Source organism: Sciurus carolinensis, chromosome 9 (genome assembly GCF_902686445.1).
Source record: "Sciurus carolinensis chromosome 9, mSciCar1.2, whole genome shotgun sequence".
NCBI classification, from domain to species: Eukaryota; Metazoa; Chordata; class Mammalia; order Rodentia; family Sciuridae; genus Sciurus; species Sciurus carolinensis.
The window spans coordinates 38,474,362-38,490,355 of NC_062221.1; the positions used below are offsets into that span (position 1 = coordinate 38,474,362).

The 15,994-nt window shown below is 37.6% G+C and overlaps 1 protein-coding gene across 2 annotated transcripts in view; it reads right to left on the bottom strand.

Moving 5' to 3' along the window:
- Wdr49 (WD repeat domain 49) overlaps nt 1–15,994 on the bottom strand; it is a 135,058-nt gene that overhangs the window by 4,638 nt on the left and 114,426 nt on the right. For both annotated transcript variants that reach the window (XM_047564787.1, XM_047564786.1), the window contains 2 exons: nt 15,261–15,370; nt 13,111–13,272 (listed from right to left, as the gene is read on the bottom strand). In XM_047564787.1, coding sequence (XP_047420743.1) covers nt 13,111–13,272; nt 15,261–15,370 — 272 coding nt within the window. The remainder of the gene's footprint in view (nt 1–13,110; nt 13,273–15,260; nt 15,371–15,994) is intronic.

A 15,994-nucleotide genomic window follows, 5' to 3' on the forward strand; every position in this document is an offset into this window, starting at 1 on the left:
GTTATAATGATAACCAAAAAGTGGTTTTAAAGCAATGCAAATGAAAGATGTGGTGTTCATGAGGTTATGCAAAACATTTTCACTAAAATAAAATGATTCTATGATTTAAGCACAAAAGTGTTGCTTTATCTGTTACTTTCTGGTTCTTTCCTTACCCACTAATTGGCAACTAACTATATCAGATGAGCAATAATGGCAAAACTCACAAAGACACCCTGGCAACAAGGGACTTGGAGGCCGTGTAAACAGAGCATGCAATGACAGCTGTCGATAGGCTATAAGCATACAGCATTCTGCAAATCTTCTATTTCACATTTTCCAATATAGTCTGAGTCCACTAGGCAAGTCTTTATCTATGAGGCTTCAATCAGACAAGAATCACTGAGGTTTCATTACAATGCAGATTTGACTCAATAAAAGTGGGTTGGGGCCTGAGATGTTACCTTCCCAACAGATTCCTATGTCAAGGTTCTAATTCCTAAAACTAAAATCTAGATCAGTATCCCCAAGCTGTCCCTCAATTTCTGCCACTGGCTAACAGTCAGGTAACAGAGCCAGGTTGATGGCAGACTGGTGACTGATCAAAATATCAGTCACATTCATATGAATGTTAACTAATGGTTTTTTGGGATTGTTGAATCTTTTAAAATATGTTTTGTACATATTAATAACGACTTCTTTGTAGACCCCAAATTTTGGTGTATGTATGTATGTATTTGTGAATTTAAAGATGATTTAGTGTAAAGTGAACAAAGATATAGACTAATACCAAGGATTTATGCTTCTAAAATGTCTCACTCTGGATCTTTAATAATCTAACGTTTCCTGGGATAAGTCATATGTAGCATTCTCTCATCTCTTTCTTAAGTCTAACTATAAATTTTTAACTGCATTTTAAGTATTTGTTCAAGGAACAACTTTAACATAATATCAAAATCAGTTTTCTTTACAAGGACTTAAGATTGCATACTAAAGCAAAGATATATGACACTGACTTTTGCTAAAAGCTTGCCTGTACAATTTTCACCTGTAGTTTAAAAGTTACAGTGAGAAATACTGTGTTTCTGTGAAAAACCATGTATTGTCTCTAGCACACCTTTCCAGATTCTGGCTTAGTTCACTATTCTTTAAACTGTTTTGCCTTTCATTGTAAATCGTGGGTGCTCTTGTTTGGAAAGGACCCTGTGCTAAAGGCTTGGTTGCCAGCCTGTGGCACTATGGGAGGTGGCCAAGTCTTTAGGAGGTGGGGCCTACTAGAAGGAAGTTAGGTCATTGGGACATGCCCTTGAAGGGCAATTGGGACCCCTGTCTCTTCTTGTCTCTCTCTTTGCTTCCCAGCCACCATGAAGTGAGCAGCTTCTTCCACCACACACACCTGCCATGATGTACTGTCCACTACAGGCCCAATGGCAGTAGGTCCAATCAACGATGGACTGAAACTGTGAGCCCAAATAAATCTTTTCCTCTATAATTTTATTTTATTCATGTATCTGACATAGCATCACAAAGCTGACCAACACAGAAGGTTACAAATGGATATGCAAACTCTGTTTTTTCTGGTAGCTACTCAATTGACTCTCACCTGTCCTTGGAAATATCAGCTTCAGTACCTATCTCTAAATTGGACTAGTGCCTGTAACTTTGCAAAAATTATCAATCAATGTCAAATTTTCAGTTCCTCTAGTTTCCTTCCACATCTAGCTACAACTCTCAAAACTAACTTTTCCAATTTCTCTCTCTCCCTGCTAAAAACATCACCAAACACTAAATCCTGATACCCCACTCCTCTACCCAGATTCTAGATTGCCTTGCCAGGATCTTCAAGTGCAGTTCAGTTGGTTTTACAGGAGCAATGCCAACAAGAATCCATGACCTATTGTTTCTGAGAATCTATTTTGCCCCACCCAGAAGGTTTATGATCATCTCTGGGTTGTTTAGCAATGAGTGATATTCATTTATCTTTAACAAAATGGGGGTTTGGGGAACTCACAAAGTTCTCCTTCATATAAGTCCTGTACTCCTGGAAAGCAAAGATGGTTAAGAAAGCCCCCAAGTCCTTTTCTGTTCCAGCAACAGTTAACCACAAAGGACCCCTCACATATTACAGATAAGACCCTCTCTATTCCTTATGGTTCCAAGGACTCACTTTTTTTTTTTTTCATTTTCTGGCTTCCATAAAAGCTTAAGACTCATTTCTTTTATTCAAGATGTTTCCTCATTAATGCATGTTCTCCCCATTGCAACAACCTGACTAAAACCATCTCTTTAATGGTCCCAATGCATTTTGTCTTTGACAGACAACAACAACAATAGCAACACCAATAAGCAATTTGTGAGGTATCACTAATATGGCATATTCTCTACACCAGAAGTTTTAAAGATTTTGCAGATACAAAGTGAATGGATTTGGGGAAATTTATTTGCAAAACCCAACCCAGACAGAGCCAGATCTAAGTACTTTCCTGGTTTTTTAATAAGACATATCAAAGAGGGGTTTCAAGCTGTTTAGAATCTACCGGGAACAACTTGGAAGCTAAAGAGAGTGCAAAAGACGTTTCAAGTTAAAAGGAATAGAAAGAGTATACAAAAGGACATTAAAAACCCAGTAGGTAAAACTAAAAAGTCACCTGGGGATTAGGAAGTGTTTGAAAAGTGTCCCAAGTTCCAAAGTGATAGTTTAGAACATTGAAAATATGTCTGGCAAAATGTTTCTCATTGTACAATTGCCAAATAACCTTCCACACACTATAATTATGGAGCCTGCATGAATGTGGATAAAATGCAGTGTGAGGACTTAAGGTAGACTCTGTAATGATAGCATGGAGGGGGAATATATTGGTAATTGAGACTTAAATAAGTGTTCTTTTATAATAACAATTTTAAAATGCTGCAGCATCCTTCTGAAAAGGAGATGAACAATTTTAAATAAAAGTGATAAAAATAGGTAATATTGTAGTAAAATGGCTGGCTTGAAAAGCAAGCACAAGAGTAGGCTGCCTAGGGAATATGATTTGAACACCATTGAAAAGGAGAGACTGCATCTGCAAATATCTTTCAGAATTTTCATCCAGGCTCCACCTTGGCGTGTCTCCGTGAACCTACAAATGTTATTTAAACTCTTGATGCCACAAATCCTTCACATAGAAAAGTGAGTCAATAATCATCCATATATCATAGAGCTGCTTGGTGGAATAATAATGTAAAATATTATCAATAAATGAAATTATCCCTCTTACAAGGCATCAGGCTCTGTGCTAAGAGCTCCACACAGGTTAGCACATTTAATGTTCACAGCAACCTTACGAGGATTGTACTTAATATGAAGCCCATTTTCATTTTCATGTGTTTTCATGAAGAAACACAGCATTTCATTAACCTGCTTAAGGTCACCCAAACAAGTAGAAGAATTTTGATTTGAAGCCAGTCTTATGCTTGAAATTTCACCTTTATACTATTATTGCTTCCATATTCTAGTCTCTTAAAAAACATTAATCTGCCCTCAAAGAAAACCATTGTCACCTTATCACTTAGCAGGGATAATGACTGTGATTCCAGAGGTCACAAAATATTGCCTGTCAGCTCCAGATCTATTCTCCAATGCCTGTTTTGTGATAATAGATTGGAGTCCTTATAAATATTTCTTCATTGCCAGTTGGCATGATGTTCATCTCCTTAGCCAGAGGGCACTGAAGGTGAGACAGAGCAAGGAGGCCCTGAGTCCCCCATGAAGCTTTGCCACCCAACACTAGCAGCTTTAGAAGAACTGTTTTGGCCACTAATAAGATCCAGGAGCTCCTCCCACAAACTGTCCAGCAGCCCTGACCTCCCTGTTTGTACAATGTGCCTCAACTTGATGGATATATGACCCTGGGGTGGTGGTGGCAAGCCCATCTGTCATATTTTACCAGTTGAGATCCAACAACCCAACACACAAGTGCAGACTGCCCTGTCAGGTGCAAACCTCAGTGTCAAGTGCAAAGAGCTCACAAGATGTGCAGAAAATACTGAGATTGGCACAACTGTTGACTATGCACCAATGCCCGCAAAACCTGCCCCTTTTCTCCTGCTATCCTCAAGGATTCCTCTGGGATCCACTACTCTATACACTTTTTCCCTTGTGCTCCAGCACAAGTCCCAACAAAGCCTTGTATGTACAGTATTGTTTTGCCTTTTTACAATGTCTGTCTCAAATGAAGTGAAAGAACTGCAGGCTGAGCTGGAAACTGAGATGGGTAATACGCAGCAACAACTGTAGGGTAGGACCAGGAGGAAAAGGTATGCTACACATTGTTGAAAGGACTTCAAATTAATACTACCACTTTGGAAAGCACTATGTAGATTCCTCAAAAGACTAGGAATGGGACCACCATATGATCCAGCTATTCCACTCCTTGGAATCTATCCAAAAGAACTAAAATCAGCCTACTATGGTGATACATGCATGTCAATGTTTATAACAGCGCAATTCAAAATGACCAAATTATGGAACAAGTCCAGGTGCCTGTCAACAGAAGAATGGATTAAAAAAAAAAAACATGGTATATATACACAGTTTTATTCAGCCATAAAGAAGAAAGAAATTATGTCATTTGTTGGTAAATGGATGGAACTGGGGAATGTCATGCTAAGTGAAATAGCCAGACCCAGAAAGTCAAAGGTTGAGTGTTTTTTCATATATGTGGAAGCTAGAGAGAAAAATAAAAGGAATAAAAAACGGATCTCATGAAAATAGAAGGGAGGAGACCAATCCTGGAGATGAATGGGACCAAAAACTGGGGGTGGGCTATGAGGAAGTATTGGGGAACAAAATATACCAAATTATACGCTGTCCATGTATGAATTTACCACATTGAATTCTGATTATATATAATTACAAGGCGCTAATTAAATAATAATAGAAGGGAAATTGGTAGAGTAGGGCAAGCAGATGGGGGAGGGATGAGGAGAGGGGAAGGTACTGGGGAAGGAGACTGATCAAATTATGTGCATATCGAAATATGTGGTAATGAATCCCACCATTATGTATGGATATAATGCACCAATAAAAATATAAATGCTTTAAAAAAAGAATTGGTAATACAAAGAGTTAAGAGAAGCAACACCAAAAGAGCTATACTTTGTATTTTCTTGATTTCCTTAAATTGAACCTACAGGAACCCTCAGAGATTGGTAACAGATGGGCACTGGAGGAGAAATGAATTGCTCTTCTACATCTATGTGTTCCTCTCGTGGGGCTCCTGAAGCACACATTCTCCAGCACTGGACTTCAACAGCCCCAAGGTCCTGCAGTAGCCCCTCCAGCTTCAGAGTCCAGTACACATGGTTCCTGAGAGCCCAGAACCAGCAACTTTCCCTGTCAGCAGAGTGCCACCTGTCTAGAACAACACCATGAATAACCTTCCATAACATCCCCACAGGACCAAGAGAGGGCCACCCAAATGACTCTTCTCTGCACATAGTCTCCCCCATACTCCTAAAGGGCTTTGCAGTGAGTTCTGAGATCTGACACCTCCCTGTGGGTAGTTTTCCTTGGCACCTCCATGGTCAATTTCTAGCAAAGTTCTACCTGCAGTAGCTGTGTAGCTTTGCCACGCAGTGAGGCATGGATAAATCCTCACCAACAATGCCTCAGTCTCAGCCCTGGGATGGGTGAGTCTCTTGCTAGTAGTTAGGCACCATATCTCATGCCTGCTAGTAGAGGCTGCCTTTTGATGTCTTGCTCCTATATTCCTTAGAGTTCAGTTTACTTCTTACTAATCAATGTTCTGGAATGCCCGTATATTGCATCTAAATCAGAAGAAAAAACTAAACTTAAAATTCATTCTAAAACATGCCTATCTTGACAATAGGTGCTCTTCAGTTCCACTCTCTTTCCTTCCTACTATAGCCAATTTCTTGAACAAGTGTTAGTTTTTCTTGGTAGATGTATCACAGGCAACTCCATCTCAACACATTCTGAAAACTGACCTCATTTCCTAACTTTAAAGTATCTTCTTCTCATGCATTTCCTCTCTCAATGATAGTCTTTTACTTTGAAATATTTATCCAACCTAGAAAAATAACACCCATGCATTTCTTCATCTTTGGTCACAGCACACAATCCTTTCAATTCAATCTCCTTAAATTTTTCTAAGTTACTTTCTAAGTCCTTCTTATTTTCAAAATAATAATACACACAATTTGCTGAGTGACTAGTGTCAGTAATTGTGCTATAATTAACCCACATAGCTCCAAAGGAAGGTATAACTATCCCAATATATACAAGAAACCAGAGTGGGTGTGGTAATGTATCCATATATTAACTGCTAGTCAAAGGCAAAGTGAGAGTCAAAGGCAAATAGCTGGCTGTGCACAAGGTCCCACTACTATGATATGCCAGCTTCAATCTGGCCCCATTAAAATGCATCCATCCACCACTGTTCCCTGAAGCTTTCTAAAAGAAGCTTTCTAAAATGCAGATCTGGTCATGTCACTTTCCTGTTTCAAACATTTCATTAGGAATTTTGCTCCTGGATAAGATTTGATAGGTAGTGGCAAGTCATCCTTCTCACTGCACCAGATTGTAAAGAAAAAAACAGATAGATTACAAATAATGTTTTTAAAGTCATCAAAGGGCTATGGAAGTCAAGGTGACCATTTAAAGAAAATTCCAAACATAATACATGCTAGATGAGTGGAGATGGACAAATATTGTCTTCCCTCTGAGGCTTATCGTGTTTGAGCATTGCTAAGACACAAACTTTCCAAAGACTGAGAGGCTGTTCTATGTACAAGTAAAATCCAAAGAGTTTTGATGGCTCTGTGGGTTGGTGTAATGTGCTAGACTCTAGAGAAAACCCACAGTTTGGGCCAGTGTTCCCCAAAGGACATTCTGTGAGTTCTGTAGTGTGTGGGAGACTGTGGATTGGACTGGAAATGCAAAGCAATGTCCACAGTCTTGCTGGACTTAGGAGATAATATATCACTAACCAGAGAGGTCTATAGCAGACACTTGAAATCAGACATGGCCTAAACCAGCTAAAGCTATACCTCAGCACTGACCCATTTCAGTTCCTACTTTGATAAAGGTGATCAGTCCCTTACCCTCTCTGCTGAACTAAGGAAAGAGCAAACTCTTGCTGGGAGAAAATAACATTAATTTCAATATCTATAGATCTTTCATACTTTTTGTCATTCAATAATAATTTACAAGGTTTGCAAAGAAGTGGGAAAATATGACCAGTAACCAAGAAGAAAAACCACATTAGAAATAGAACCAGTGCTCATCCAGATATTGGTGTTCAGCATACCACAACTTTCAAATAGCTATTATTAAAATGTTTAAGAAAACAAGTCAGGTGCAGTGATATGCACCTATAGTCCCAAATATGTGGGAGGCTGAAGCAGGGGGATCACTTAAGTCTGGGAATTGGAGGCCAAGCTGGGCAACAAAGCAAGATCCCATCTCAAAAAATAAATAAATAAATGGAACAGATAAAAGATGGACAAAATAAATGAAAACATGTATACTTTCAAATGGCACTCTAGAAATAAAAGTGTGTGTGTGTGTGTGTGTGTGTGTGTGTGTGTGTGTAATTTTAGACATACATAAAATCTTAAATTGGGGAATTTCCATACTGCTAACCATAGTGGTTGCACCAATTTGCAATCCCACCAGAAATGTCTGAGTGTACCTTTCTCCCCACATGCTCATCTTAGTATTGCTTGTATACTTAATAATTGCCAATATGACTGAAATGAGATGAAATTTTAGAGTAGTTTTGATTTGCATTTCTCTAATTGCTAGAGATGATGAACATTTTTTCATATGTTTCTTGATCAATTATATTTCTTCTTCTGTGATGTGTCTGTTCAATTTCTTAGCCCATTTATTAATTGGGTTATTTGGTTTTTTGGTGTTAAGTTTTTTGAGTTCTTTATTTAACCTGGAGATTAGTGCTCTATCTGAGGTGCTTGTGGTAAAGATTTTCTCCCATTTTGTATGCTCTCTCTTCAAATTGTTTCAACCACTATGGAAAGCAATATGGAGACTTCTTATAAAACTTAGAATGGAACCAACATTTGATCCAGCTATCTCACTCCTCGGTTTATACTCAAAGGACTTAAAATCAGCATGCTACAGTGACACAGTCACATCAAGGTTTATAGCACCTCAATTCGCAATAGCTAAACTATGGAACCAACCTAGTGCCCTTGGATAGATGAATGGATGAAGAATCTGTGGTATATATATACACAATGGAATATACTCAGCCTTAAAGAAGAAAGAACTTATGGCATTTGCAGGTAATGGATGGAACTACAGACTATCATGCCAAGTGAAAGAAGCCAATCCCCAAAAAACCAAAGGCCAAATATTTCCTCTGATAAGTGGATGCTGACCCACAGTGGTGGTGGGGAGGGACATGGGAGGCGGGAGGTAGGGAAGAATGAAGGAACTTTGGATTGTGCAGAGGGGAGTGAAGGGAGGGGTGAGGCAGCAGGGATGGGAAGAACAGTAGAATAAGACAGATATTATTATCCTATATACATATATGATTACACTACTGATGTGACTCAGCATCATGTACAGTCAGAGGAATGAGTGTACCCCATTTGTGTACAATGAATTGAAATGCAGTCTGTAAAAAATTAAAAGCTAAATAAAAACAGACAAAATGCATTCTACTGTCATGTATAATTAATTAAAACAAATTTAAAAATTAAAAAAATAAAAATGCAAAAAAAATAAAATCTGAAATTGGGAACTGATTAAGCTGGCAAAAGATTGAATTAGGAAGTTCAAAGAAAAGTAACATAAAATATACAAACTGAAGATCAGACAAGAAAAAAAATGGAAAGAAGAGAAGAGCATGAAAACATTTGGGATATAATTAAACTCTCTAAAATGCATGTAATCACAATCCTAGAATAATAGGAGACAGCAGGAAGGGGAAAAATATTATATGAGAAAGATAATTGCTGAGAATGGTCACAGTTGAAGAAAAATGCATTTAGGAATGTCTATGCACCTTAAGCAATATAAACATAGCAAAAACTGTATTTAAATCCATCACAATAAACCTTCTAAAATCTATGGATGAAGTTCCTAAAAGCAGCCAGAATAAAAAGCACCAGTAATGTTAAGAGTAGGATTTCAAACAGGAACTAGGGAAGCAAGGAAACATGTTATCTTTAAAGAGTAGAAAGAAAAATAACCCTGCCATCTACAATTTTAAACCCAGGGAAAATCTCCTCCTGGAGTCAAAATGAAATTAATGCATTTTTCAGACACATAATAGCTAGAGAAAATATTGGTATGTAGACCCATAGTAGAAGAAATACTGCAGCAATTTCTTCATACTAAAGGAAATGATTTCAGATGGACGCCTGGTATCACAAGAGGGACTGAAGGGCACAGAAAAGAGTATTGTACTTCTAGGGCAATCACTAAAACAATAATACAAAGAGATATAAAAACTGAAGAGGTTATCATAGAGAAAATAACATGTAGTAATTCAGAATAATTAACTGAAACATTTCAATGGTTCCTCACTTCTGATTAAATAAATGCCAAAGTCCTTAGACTAGTATAGTAGGCACATGATCTGGCCCCCTCTGCCTACCTAGCCTAATTTTCTTCATGTCCCTTCTAGAACACAACCATCAGGAGCTCTATGTCTCTCCCCTTAACACATTGGTTACTCAAACTACCTTAGATTTGCATATGCTGCTCGTTTACTAGAAACACCCTCCACTTTTCTTATCTGACTTATTGCAATTTAACATTTAATATATAGCTCAGGCATAATCTTGTTTCCCTGAGAAAACCTCTCTGAATTTCCATGTGTTTCCACAGTACCCAGTGCTTATCTGTACCATAGCCCTTGTTGTAAACATGATTATCTACTTCCCCAACTAGACTTTTCAAGGTCTTTGAAGGCTGGGCCTCTACATTTTATCTCTGTGTCTCCAACATCCAGCATAGATGCTCTTCCTTATCTATCTTAGGGAAAGCCAGATACACAAAGGGAAGGCATTCCATACCTAAATGTGTACATCAACAAGCATTATTTCAGGATCTTCTAGTGGAAGGCTGTGATATTATTTACAGTATGTTACAATCTGCTTCCACCCTCTACTCCTTTATTTCTTTTTATTTTTTTTTATTTTTCATTTGTGCTAATTAGTTATACATGACAGTAGGATGCATTTTGACACATTATACATAAATGGAGTATAACTTCTCTTTCTTCTGGTTGTACATGATGTAGAATCACACCAGTCATGTAATCATATATGCACATAGGGTAATAATGTCCAATTCATTCTGTTATCATTCCAACCCCCTTCTTCTCCTCCTCCCCTCCTTTCACTCCCCTCTATTTAATCCAAAATAGGACTAGCCCCCACCCCCCACTTATTGTGAATTAGCATCCACATATCAGAGAAAAAAAAATGGCCTTTGGTTCTTTGGGATTGACTTATTTCACTTAACATAATATTCTCCAGTTCCATTCATTTGACAGCAAATGCCATAATTCCATTCTTCTTTAAGGCTGAGTAATATTTCATTGTGTATATATACCACAGATTCTTTATCCATTCATCTGTTGAAGGGTACTAGATTGGTTCCATAGTTTAGCTATTGTGAATTGAGCTGCTATAAACATTGATGTGGCTGTTTCACTGGAGTATGCTGATTTTAAATCCTTTGGGTATAAACCAAGGAATGAGACAGCTGGATCAAATGGTGGTTCCATTCCAGGAATCTCCATACTGCTTTCCAGACTGGTTGCACCAATTTTCAGTCCCACCAGCAGTGTATGAGTGTGCCTTTTCCTCACATCCTAATCAACATTCATTGTCACTTGTATTCTTGATAATTGTCATTCTTACTGGCTCTACTTCTTTATTTCTAAATAGCACACAGGTGCCTCAAACTCAATACATCCTAAACCAATTCCATTTAACACCTTCTTGTGTGTCAGGCTTAGTTACTGTCTCAACATCTGGAGTTTTCTATAATAGTCGACTTGGGGTCATTTTCTACTTCTGTCCCTTTTTTATCTCTGATATGTCTTTTCTCACATTATTCCCTTAGTCTTGAATTCCTGGTCTCCTTCCTCATCCTTTGAACTCCTCCTCATTCTGTAAGACCCAGCTGAAATGTGACCCTCACTCTGATTTCCATCCCAGGCCCCAGCCAGGAGGAATCTGGCTTCTTCCTTGATACCTTTGCAAAACCTCATCTGTGGTGTCCTATGTCATGTATTCTGTATAACCAGTACTTTGCATCAGAACCTCTCGCAAGCTTATGAGAATTTTTAAAGGCAGAACTGTTTTCCCTTGCAGAAAAGGCACGTGAGTGGAAACATTTTTTTAAGAGTTCAGTGAAGAAAAATTAAAGAAAGAAAATTCAAAAGGAAAGGAAAGCATTCTTTTTTTAAAACCATGGGGAAATTACAAGAAAAATACGGCATCCGAGATTTAGTTTAATTTTTTTTCTTAGAAAATGTCTTACAGTCTTTTATATATTTTGCATATTTTTATCCAGTCATCACCCCCAACCCCAACCCACAACATGCACATTCTCCCAGCTCATAAGCAGAATTCCTCTACTCTTCCCTCTGCTGCAGAGTATGAAAGACCCTTTGTGAATGGGGTGTGCTTCTGTTTACCTGTCTCTCCCTCTGCTTGCTCTCCAGCTTTTGCATACCCCCTGCTGTCTATTCATCTTGCCTGAATCAGGCTCCTTGCTTCATCTTGCTTTTCTCCTCTGTGCATACCCTGGGTCTGAACAGTCTATAGAGCTTCAACCTGGCTCTCAGAATCATTTTTTAATGTCTGTTCCCCAGATGCTCCCTGTCTGCATCTCACAAGAACAAGATGAGTACTCCCCTTGTTCATTATTAAAAGTGGATCATCTGATGAAAAATGATAGGGGGATAGATTGGAAGCATCACCAGACACATTAAAGGTCATTTAGAACCCTAGCCTATGGCTTTATATTTCTAAGAGAAACCACAAATGACCCTCATGACAACAAACAAATTACTACAAAATTTAGCAAAAAGAAACTCTAGGAAAAGATAAAAGGAAACTGATGATAAGTAGACTGGAACCTATGGTGATGAGAAATGACAGATATACTTTGCTCATAAGTGGAATTTCAAGCAAAAATAAATACATAAAGCTGAGCAGCTGTTCTCCCTTTCCACAGGGGACCAAGAGAAGAGGAGAAGGTCAAGCATCCGCAAGTGCGGACATAAGGAAACACCATTTTACCACAAGGATTATTATTGCTCAAGGATGATGCTGAATCTGATGTCAGAGGATTTAGACAGTTTGAAAAGCCACAGATCTCAGACAGCTGCCATGTAGTTCTGATTTTTTGACTGTTGCAAGTTGAAAACTTGTGCTGTTCATTAATTATTTTAAATGAGCAACCCTGTAGTGTGCATATGCTTTCTAAGTGCTTCACTGAGAATCAGACTGTTACCTGTGCTCCCAGTAGGGCTCCCCTTTGTGGGAAGGATTTTCATGCAGAAATTATTTTTCAAATTCTTAGAAACTCAGATAATTAGAATAATCTAAAAAGCTGAGCATTCTTTTGCACTTCTTGTTTCAAATCTTCAAAGATCATTCACTTGTATTTTCTAAGCTAGGTTTTCTTGCCCTCTCTTATTAGCCCAGCACTGCAGCTGGCAGCCTCTGAGACAATACACTTTAAGTGGCCTCTATTTTTAGAGACATGAATAGAACAAAACCAGATTGCCAGAGACTCTCTTCTAAAGCAGTCTCATGACGGCTCATTTTCTGGGACCAATTTTGAACATTAAGGTTATTTTGGGGAGAGAGGTTCTCATCCATAGTAGATGCATGATAAAAGTTCATGGCATTCTGACTTCAGAAAGTGATGAAATAAAAATATCCCTTTTGTGAATTCCAGTCTGTTGACTCTCCTGAGAGTACAGACCAGCAGCTGAGCTATAAATCTTAGCAAACTACCCACTTCATTCCACTGTAACCTACAAGGCAAAGGTATTAATCTCATGCTTTTCTACTTTGTTTTTTAAATTGAGTTTCATGGAGAGAGATGATGGAGGTGCATGATAACTGAGGACTTACTTTCAGAAAGTAAAGGAAGCGCTGGAATTTGGGGATGCTCCTCCTGTGGCTCTTCTCTAAAATATTTCTCAGGGTCTACAAGAAAAGCAGGTTTCTTCACTTCAGGCAGCTCTTTGAGGTCTCTGATGCTTAATGACCTAAATGTTCCTTCACAACAGCAGGCTTAGGGAAGGACAGGGGAAAAGGACAATATCATTCATCCCTTAGAAGAAGCTAGCACATTTGCAAGTTAACTTTTTAAAACTGAACCTTCCTGTTACTCAGCTGGTACAGCTGCAATGATCAGCAAACACTATAAACACAGCTGTTCAAAATAAATCTAGGGTCCTTTCTATTCAAAGGGACCAAGATGAACTCAAGACTTCCCTTTCGTTTATTTATTTATTTTTATTTTGCTATTTTTCCCTTGAAAATGAATATTCTGCAATTTTGGAAATGTTCCAGTTTCTCTTTTATCTACGAGAAAATTATATCCTTTGTAAAATAGAATCTATTTACTTTTCAGTATTTAATTTTTTTAAAAAAAATCTATAATTTTGAATTGGCAAATACTTTTTTCACTCCACTATAATGTAAACCAGGGTTGTGTTATTGTATTTATTATGCACACAAAAGAGATGCTGGGAATCCATTTTAATCGGGCTCTTAAAATCAATGTTTTGGACAGAATGAAAAAAAAAAAAACTGGCTTCACATGTAAGTGGGTAATGGAATAGAAATCAACGAAAGCTTGATTCAAGATGTGAATTTATCTTATTAGCTCTGTGAAGATAGAAACTGTACTTTTGTGATTATGAGGCTCAGTACCTAGAGCAAGTTCCACAGTCAGCACCTACTATACAACAAGTCCTATGTAGTGCATTGGGGTCCTGAGAGCAAGAATGATTTTTTTTTTTTTTTGCGGTGCTGGGGATAGAACCCAGGACCTTGTGCTTGCAAGGCAAGCACTCTACTGACTGAGCTATCTCCCCAGCCCCAAGAATGATTTTTATTCATTTTCATATTTTCCTCTTTATTCTATTTTTTATTTAAAATTAAATTATATTCATTAAACTACAAATTTAGCAAAGAGGAACTCTGAGAAAAGATAAAACTGACAAGTTTCCTTATTAAAGTAAATTTACATTAATTTATTTAAACTGATAAAATTAATTTTAATTAATACATAAAACAACAGTCTGCATATTAATGGGGTATCGTGATGTTTTGGTACAAATATAAATTGTGCAATATTTAAATCAAGCTACACATATCTATCACTTCAAATGTTTATTGTTTTTTTGTAGTAAAAACACCCCAAATCCTTTCTTCTAGTTTCATGAAATATACAGAGCACCATTATTACCTGGAGTCACCCTCCTGTGCAGTAGCACACCAGAAGGTCTCCTGCCTAACTGTTATGCGGTACCTATTGGTCACCTGTTCTCCACCCCCAACCCCCACCTCCAGCTTCTGGAAACCCCACGTTCGTTCTTTCCCCGGTGCTGGTGGAACCCGGGTCCTCTCAGATGGGCAGGCAATGCTCTAGCTACATTCTCAGTCCTGGTAACCACCATTCTACCACCAAATCCTCTGAAATTAACTTCTCTTCAATTCCACATGAGCGAGGTTATGTAGCACTAGTCTTTCTGTGCCTTGTTTGTTTCATTTAACATAATGGTCTTCAGTTCTATCCAGGTTGCTAGCATTATCATTTCTTAAATGCTTAGGGGAGGGCTAGGGTTGTGGCTCAGTGGCAGAGTGCTTGCCTAGCATGTGCTGAGGCACTGGGTTCAATACTTAGCACTGCATATAAATAAAGAAAGAAAATAAAGGTTCGTCAACACTAAAAAAAATTTTTTTTAAATGCTTACAGGAAAGTGTCAACATTCTGATGCAATCTCTATTTTGGGAATCATAAGAAACACTTTACACATGTCTTCTGGCTTAGCCCTTATAGTTGCATCACTTACATGCTGTGTAGCCTTGTATAAGTCACCTAATATTTCTGAGCCTTACTTTCTTCCTTTGTTTAGTGCATATCATAAAATCTTACATTAGGTTTTTCAAGAAATACAGACATTCCCGGCATACAGAATAGCTATTTCCCTTATTCACATTGATCTATAAAATAATAACATTACAAAACCATATCAACAGTGATTACTTACAGGTTGATTTTTGTATAATTTCACCATAATAAAGTTTAGATATTTTTTCCTTATAAATATCTCTTTCCTCACATTTCATGTCTAAATTTATATCTTCTGATGGTTTGACACTAGAAAGAAATAATTCATGATAAAATAAAATATTAACTATAAGGACAAACAGTTTGTGGCACTATACTTCTAAAAAAAATTTTGCTCCTGTGTATTTAAGTAGTGACATCTATTTACATTAATCAAGTCATATCTTTGAATAAAATGCCTGCTACCCAGGTGATGATATAAAAGTAAGAACCAGAGGCCAAGAGTCTAGTTAAGCAAGGACTCGGTTCCCATAACAACTGGAAAGTCAGAGAAAAATTATGCAGAATAAAATTTCACAGAAAGACACACACACATCCTTGCCCTGGGAGTAAATTTCATGGGCAATAAGGAGCAAGTAGCAGTGGTCCAAGTCAAGTCCTCCATCTTCATTTAAGGTATCCAAAAGGCAAATGTTCATTATATTTAGAGCTTACCACATGAATCTATTAAAAAAAGAACTTTAGTTCAATCCAGAAAAAAATTTTTATCAACAGAACATGGAGAGGGAACTCATTATTTAGCTTTATGAAATTCTGTGAGAAAAAAGAAAATAATCTCAAATACTTAATATTCATTATTATAAACTTCAAACTTAACAGCCACAGCTGATGTTGTTGAAAATCATTATTAATGTCTACGGAGCACCAGACCTA